Source organism: Chrysochloris asiatica, unplaced genomic scaffold, assembly GCF_000296735.1.
Source record: "Chrysochloris asiatica unplaced genomic scaffold, ChrAsi1.0 scaffold00033, whole genome shotgun sequence".
Classification (NCBI taxonomy): Eukaryota; Metazoa; Chordata; class Mammalia; order Afrosoricida; family Chrysochloridae; genus Chrysochloris; species Chrysochloris asiatica.
In genome coordinates this window covers 11,888,942-11,897,134 of record NW_006408551.1, presented here as the reverse complement: position 1 = coordinate 11,897,134, position 8,193 = coordinate 11,888,942, and the positions used below count along the sequence as shown (strand labels likewise).

General features: G+C 35.9%; 1 protein-coding gene across 1 annotated transcript in view; it reads right to left on the bottom strand.

Moving 5' to 3' along the window:
* Positions 1-356: 356 nt before the first annotated feature.
* Positions 357-8,193, bottom strand: part of MON2 (MON2 homolog (S. cerevisiae)) — a 179,294-nt gene continuing 171,457 nt past the window's right edge. Inside the window, exons 35-37 of the mRNA XM_006859606.1 lie at positions 7,418-7,625; positions 2,488-2,570; positions 357-436 (exon numbers count right to left, since the gene is read on the bottom strand). Of these exons, the coding sequence (XP_006859668.1) occupies positions 357-436; positions 2,488-2,570; positions 7,418-7,625 (371 nt within the window). The remainder of the gene's footprint in view (positions 437-2,487; positions 2,571-7,417; positions 7,626-8,193) is intronic.

Here is an 8,193-nt window from a genome sequence, read left to right as displayed (position 1 = left end):
CAAGATAGATTATTAATGAATGAGAATTGATAGAAATTTTGAACAAAACCTTGGGGCATAAATAAATAAGTACACTTGTCTTACATGCCACCTGTCCAAAGTATCCTTTTAGAGGCAAATGCAGTGGTAAACATCGAATATGATATATGTCAAAAGAAAACAGGTAAGGACAGAACCACTTTAAATAATGTGAAGGAATGACAGCCTTCAAAAATTTGGAAAATACACAGAAACTGGAGGTTGGACTGGCAGAGATATAACCAAGCAATGGAGAAAAACTTACTTTGACGGTGTATGAGTCCAACAATATGTCCCAACTCTATGCTGATGGGAAAACAACAGTAACAGTTTGGCAACTAAAGACTCAGCAAAAACAGGCCAACTTTGACAGGAGAGTCACTGACACAAACAATGCTAAGTTCTGCAAATGGCAGCTCTGATCATAAATTAAAGAACAAGTTTTATCTCGTAAAATTATGCTAAACAAATCTCTGTACCTTTATTTTAAAAAATAATTTTCAGTAGCATACTTACACATGAAGGTAGCAGAATATAATAAATGCTTATGATTAACTGGTATCTTAAAGTGATTACTGATCACTTCTCATAACTTGGAGGTTGCTGTATAATTTCATGAGAAAAATTTAAAAGTTTTTAACTGATGCCTAAATATATAAATCAAAACTTAAAATGGCATGCATAACTATTTACTAAAAATCAGAGATGCACTGAAGTCAATGAAATAGATATTAAATGGTAAATATTTAATGGGTAAATATTAAAATGTGAACCTCCCCTTCAGGCTGTTGACACTACCACTTCTACCCACATCATCAATAAGTTTTTCTTATAGTAGATTATGTTGCTATTGTTAAGTGCCAGTGAGTCAGTTCCGACTCATAGCAACACTGCATTGGGTTCTCAAGGAGCAGCTGGTGAGTTTGAACTGCCAACCTGTGGTTTGCAGTCCAGTGCTGATCCTACAGCTCCACACCATGAGTCTGGTAGATTATAGATATGGTAAAAAAATTTTCCCTTCCCCATTTTACCTAAACCATTTGTAAGACCCCTTCTACTCCCTCACTAACTTTGAGCTGGCCTATGACTTGCTTGGCCAATGGGATTTAGCAACATGATTATTAGAAAAAGCTTAAAGAAGAACCTGTCAATAGTTTTCTTCTTCAACAAAGGTTTCTTGCATAAGGAAACGTTATCCAAATCAAACTGTGTTTAGTGAAGTAACTGATTTATATTTTGAGGATAGCTCTTTATCTTGTTCTGGACTAGTAATAATCTCTTCAGATCAGTGGCCAGTACAACAAACCACATTTTGAGCAACAATGTTGCATCCGATTTGAAATAGAAAAAGCTTCTCAGGAAGCTTCCAATCTAAGGGAGGTGAGTCATATACATATATAACTCGAATACACACAGAATGCTTTGGATCAAAAGTACATGTTAAAAAGTGCTCTGAGTTCACTTACTTTCAACAGGTTACAAATGAGCCTGAAGAGTGGGGCTGGGATTTAAAGTAGGTAGATGCACACAGCAAAATGGAACAAGAAATGAATTACTTGGGGAGACTGAGAGTTCTAGTTAGACAGGTGAGGTTCAAGGTAAATAATGTCTGAATAGAATACAATCACACTATAGTACTCTCTCTGTCTTGCTGGGAATGCTTCTATGTTTTGTGTGGGTACGTAAATGAATGCTCAAAGCTGTACTTTAAGAAAAAAATCATTTCTGGAAATAATGTGAAGAATGGATTGGACAGAAATGAGTAAGGAAGGGGGAAAATGAGAAAGAGCTACAAAATAACTAAGTTATTGTCTGCAAAGTAAATTAGTACAAATGGAAGATGGAAGTCTCTACCCACCCCACCCCTTCACCCTGGCCCCGATTAGTGAACTACATTATTAAAAAAATATGAATTGTTCATGCAACATCCTGAATTCAGACCAATTTTGTAAAAAAAAAAAAAAAAGTTAGCAAAGCTGCTGTTTCATATAAATTAGATAAAACATTATAAATTAATTTTTCTTAGGTGACATCTTAATGGACTGATGCTTTTCTATCATGAACACTGGAGAAAAGTATAGCCTAATGGCTGCTGGTGTTGTTGTTATGTGCCATCGAGTCGGTTCTGACCCATAGCAACCCTGTGTGGGGTTTCTGAGGAATGGCTGGTGAGCTTGAACTATCGACCTTGCGGTTCAAACCAACTTTGCAGTCTAGGGCCTTAACCCACAGTGCCAAAGCAGGACTCAATTACCTTAATAATAATACAAATTGTTGTTGTTACTAATGCCATCAATTCAGTTCTGACTCATAGCAACCCTCTCTGGATAGGGTCTATTGAACTTGAACACTGACCTTATGGTTATCAGTCCAGTGATTATCAAACTACAGTACAACACCAGGACAAAAGTATACTATAAATTGCACATAAATGTTATAAACATAGAATCACAGTTTCTAAGCACTTACCATTTTCAGGCTGAGTTTTCTTAAGTGAATCAATGAGAGTACTGACTGCTTTTAAGACAAATATGATCTCTGTTACTTGTTGCCTAAAAAAAGAGAGGAGACATGATTTCCATCAAGATTTAAATTTCTACTATGTTTGTTAAATTTATTTAAAATAATATTTTATTATTGAGTTTTAAGTGAAAGTTTACATAGCGATTCAATACTCCTTTAACAATTTTTATACAAATTGCTCCACACCATTGGTTACATTTTTACAGTATGTCAGGATTCTCATTATTTCCATTCTGTCTGTTTGGTTTCCATTGATTTCGTTTCCCTTCCCCTCCTTCCCTTATGAGTAAATTGTTGATTGCATGATCTAATATAGTTAATTGCTTAACGGAGCATGTTACTCACAGGTGAAAGTGTTTATTTGCTAAGACAATCTATTATTTAGCTGAAAGCTTACCAGCAGAAATAGCTCCAATTGCCAGCTGTGTTTTTGTACAAATGTGCTGTTTGTTGTTGTTGTTAACTGCTGTTAAGTCAGTTCTGACTCGTAGCGACCAATGAGTGGCTAGTGGGTTTGAACCACCAACCTTGTGATTAGCAGTCCAGTGTGTATAACTACAATGTCACACCAGGACTCTGTGCTATGTTTTGTACAAATATACTTTAGAAAAACACTGAACACAATTCAAAGTGAATGCTAATTTTATATTATTAAAAAAGTAAAAAATCACTTTAACATGCACTTCACTGGGCAAACCAAATTTACACTTATTCTTACAAGCTATGACTTTTTAAAAAGGAGGTGTAATATACTTATGCAAATATAAACTTACTTCTAAGATATTCCACATACTTTAAATTAAAAGTACATACAATGTTTTCAAAACTTCTCTATAAAAGGGTTTGCTCTTTAAAAACTAGTACCAAAAATCTGTCAAAGCTTAGATGGAAACAGACTACTATTATCTCCTGGCACATATTTACCATACATGATTATGGCATTTACCTTTATAATACAATATGCTCTACAATCACTAATCCTACTCTGGCACTATTTGGAAACTACAGCAATGAGTACGTAAGTAAAGGATCCAGAGTAGCTTAACTCCATTCTGCCTACGAAGCTGTAAATCTGCATGGGAGCAGAAAGCCTCATCTTTATCCTGCTGTTAGGGTTTCCAATTACTGACTTTGTGGTTAGTATCCCAGTGCTTATCCTACAGCGCCACACCAGGGCTCAAGTTATGTTCTAGAAACTTAAAATACAGATGCTAAAAGTAGAAATGCAAATAGCTAATAAGCAGTAGCAATTAAAAAAAAAAAAGGCAAACTAATATATGACCATCTTTCATTCACTGAGCTACAAAAAGATAAAATAAATGAAGAACTTGTAAATCATTAAAAATGTTAAAAACTGAGGAAAGGAGCATTCATAAACTACTGGGAGAATAGAAATGGTACAAATCACTGGCAGGTAATTTGGTAATACATAACAAGTTATTTAAAAAGCTGTCAGCCACTATACTGAATGAAATTAGTCAATCACAATGGGACAAATATTGTGCGAGACCACTACTATAAAAACTAAAGAAAAGGGTTTCATGCAAAAAGAACTATTTTTTGACGGCTGCCAAGGGTGGGAGGGAGGAAGAGTAACTAATTGGCTAGAGGATTGTTGTTCTTAAGTGCTGTGAAGTTGGTTCTGACTCATAGCGATCCTGTATATGGTTTTCATTTTTTTGTGGCAGCAGAAAGTCTCATTTGTCTCTGAGGAGTGGTTGCTGGACTTGAACCGCTGACCTTGTAGTTCAGTCCAGTGCTTATCCTATGGAGTTGTTGTTAAGTGCCGTCGAGTCGGTTCTGATCCATAGCGACCCTAAACAGGGTTTCCGAGGCTGTAAATCTTTACGGGAGCAGAAAACCTCATCTTTCTCTTGATAACAGCTGGTAGTTTCCAACTGCTGACCTTGTGGTGTGCAGCCCGATTTATAACCAGTATGCTACCAGAGCTCCTATCCCATGGAGTAGATACATGTTAATTTGGGTGATGGGAAGCGCAATATTCAAGAAAAGGAAGGTTGGCAAAAGAATGATGAAGACACAAAGATATGCAAAGGTTAAATGGGATTGAAGTAAATAGTGTTATGTATGCAACCTTGCAACAACAGTGTTCTGTGGGTAGATACATGGACAGATACACAGGCTAAATGGGCATGGGAGGAAGAGTGGGAGTATACCCACAAATATCTAAGAGTTTGAAATAAGCTATTTATACATGAGTATTTATAACTCTGCTGCAAACACACCTAAGAATGTGGTGGAGCATACACCGAACAAATGATGAAACCTTCTTAGACATTATAAAACACCTTGAGGAAATGAGTTGCTGGGCCCGGTGGGTAAATACCATAGTCTCAGGGACACCATGGTCAATTGGCATAAAATAACCCACAGATACCTACTTTGACGAGTAGTGTCTGGGATTTTAAAAGCTGTTGAGTGGCCATTTAAGGTGCAACAACTGGTCTCTCCATGTGCGGAAGAAAGAAGAGTGATGAAAGTGGAAGATTCTTGGAATCAATTAGTCTAATGAAACACATGACTCTGAAATCAGAACTAGATGATGCCTGGCTACCAACTGTTCTCAAAAGTGATCACATTAGAAAGTCCAGGGTAGAGTGGGAGAAAAAGCAGAACAAAATTCAAAATGATAAAAAAACGATTGGGCTTACTGGTCAGAAGAGACTGGCCATCCTTCAGGTCTGAAATGGAACTCACCCTTTTGACCCATTTTCAACGAAGCAGCAGATAAGTATATGGGGGCAGGGGGTGAGACAACATCATGGAATGGTCAATCATTCAAGATCAAAATGACAAAATTTGCCTAAAAACAATGTTCAGAGGATTGGAACAGAAATAAGAACCACAGGGAGGAAGTGTGATGATGACTGTTGTTGCATGGAGGGTATTACAATCACTGAGAAGAAACAAAGTGTATGATTTGCTGAATGTAAAACTAATGATCTTGTCTATAAACTTTAACTCAATTTATAATAAAAAGTAAATAAATAAATAAATAAAATGAAAAATTGGACCCATCAATTCGTGACAGAAATTTATTATGACAATGTGTATAAAATCTGAGGCACTTGGTATGTGTAAACTGAGCATTCTGAAAGTGGAGCCTTAATTCCATATTAAGTCTTGACAAGAGTCTGGAATTGACAAGAGTTGAATTTTCAAAGTGCCTTTTCTAACAGCTGTTTTTCTCTGTTGTGTTCAACCTTTGCACTGAAATAGCCATAAGCCCTTAAGGAAATCCTTTTTCTCTGTGGTCAGGCAGATGTAGGCTGCCACAGCCTGTTTCCAGAGGGACTTTTCTCTGTGGTCAGGCAGATGTAGGATGTGATAGTCTATGCCCAAAAGGTTTTGATGCACAGCATTACTGACAAATCTTCTTTATATTAGACCCCCAGAAAAAGACAGTCTTAAGAAAGCAATTTTGATAAGATGTTCTCAGAAAAGCATGTTCTGTGACTGTTCTATTATCATCTGAAAAGCATATATACTTGCAATTTTGTACCCTTGACCAATCATGTAAACCCACATGTTGTGTTCACTAATCATTGTAAAGTCCTTGCATTTTTTGAACTGCCTTTGATTTTTACAAATTACTAATAAGCTAATCAGAGTATTTATTACATAGTTAGTTTCTCACCTATGTAAATACTTCCTGGATGTTTGTAATTCCTTGGAGACATAACCTCACTTTGTGGACTCTGCTTATCCCCCAGTTAAAATGATGCCTTGCCTTCATTAAAACTCTTTGCTTTCATAGAATACATGGCTTTACTCTTTGATAATAAGAATGTGCACAAAGATTTACAGGTAGTGATTTACCTCTTTAAAACAGCCCATGAGGTAGAAATCAGTAATGATTTTCCTATTTGGTGATTTTTTATATCTTTGTCATCAATATTATTTATTATACTTCATTTGGTTTGCTTTACACATTATTTTCCACATTAAAAAAAATTGTTTTTCCAACTAAATCCTAATTCATGATTGCATCCTTCTGGGGTTTGGATTAATTAGCCTTGGCTCAGTACAAAGGTCTGTTGTTGTTGTTAAGTGCCATTCCCACTCATTGGGATCCTCATTCAGAAGAGCAGCTGGTAGATTTGAACCACTGAGCCTGCAGCACCATATCAGGTTCTCTATTTTCTGGCATTGGCTTTTATAGATGAAAAGAAAATCCAGCTTAGGTGAAAGAACTTAGCAGAGCAGGTTAGATGAAAAGATTATTTAAGATATGGCTAACTGACTTAGAGCGATGTACTAAAATGGCCATGTAAAACCAACTAGGCTACTCTAATAGAGTAAGATTTATGTGTTATTTTCACTGTACAGAGATAATATTACAGGTTTATACAGACCTAACATCCTTATCCCAAAATCCATAGGAAAATATGTTTTAGAATTCTTTTTTAATTCAATTTTTTTAATAGAAAAAAACTTAATTTAAAGGTAACTTAGTGCATATATATTATTTAACAAGGAGCTTTGATAGCTCTGAGTTGGACAATTAACCTTAAGGTCAGCAGTTTAAAACTACCCCAGGTGAAAGATGGGGCTTTCTGTGCCCGTCAAGATTTACAGCCTTGGAAACCCTGTAAAGGGTTGCTATGGGTCAGAACCGACTCCACTGCACATAACCACTACCACCACCCTATTATTTAACATCCATGAAAGGATTAAGTATGTGATCCATAATAAAATGCAGCAAAATTTTATAAAGATTTACACTATATGGGAGAGATAAAATTATGAACAGTCTCAGAATAGTTCAGATTACTCATGAGAGCTCTTGAGTTTCAGAGTTTTTGTTATTAATTACCACATCAATGAATTTACTTCAATAAAATAAAAGACATACCTTGGAAGAGGGCATTTGCCACTTAATCTTTCATCCTCTATATAGCGACGTAATACATCTTGGGACCGCTTTAAAAGTACTGAAAGTGCCATTCGTGAGATGTAGCCTTCTTGAGGTGTTGTGACTTTATTACTGAAGGAAAACTGAAGCAATGTTTCAAAACACATTTTAGAAAACTCTTCTCTCAATCGAATATCAATCTCTGCTTCTGCAAAATTAATTTTTGGTGGTTAATAAGAGGCTACATCAATCTACCGTAATGATAACTCTTAGCAAACTAGGAATAAAAGGAAATTTCTCAAACTGATGAAAAATCTATAGTTAACAGTCTATATATGGAGAAGAAATGAACCCTCCACCAACACTCAAGATAAAAAAAAAAGAAGGCAAGACTGTCCACCCTTATTACTTCGAGTTACTATTATACTGTTGTCCTAGTGATTCTATAGGGCAAGAATAAGAAATAAGACATACAGAATATAAAAAGAATTAAGACTATTTTTATATACAGATAAGTAACTCTGACCCTTCTGAATTTACTCAAATTAAAAACTATATAACAGAGAATATTCTTTGCAAGGGTGTGCTGGAGCCTGTTTGTACTATATATATATGTATGTGTGTGTATATACATATATAGCTCGGGTAGCGTAGTGGTTACGAATCAGGCTGCTAACCTCAAGGTTGGCAGTTTGAAACTACCAGCCGTAGTTGATGCTTTCTGCTCCCGTAAAGATTTACAGCCTCAGAAACCCTGTTTAGGGTCACAATGAGTC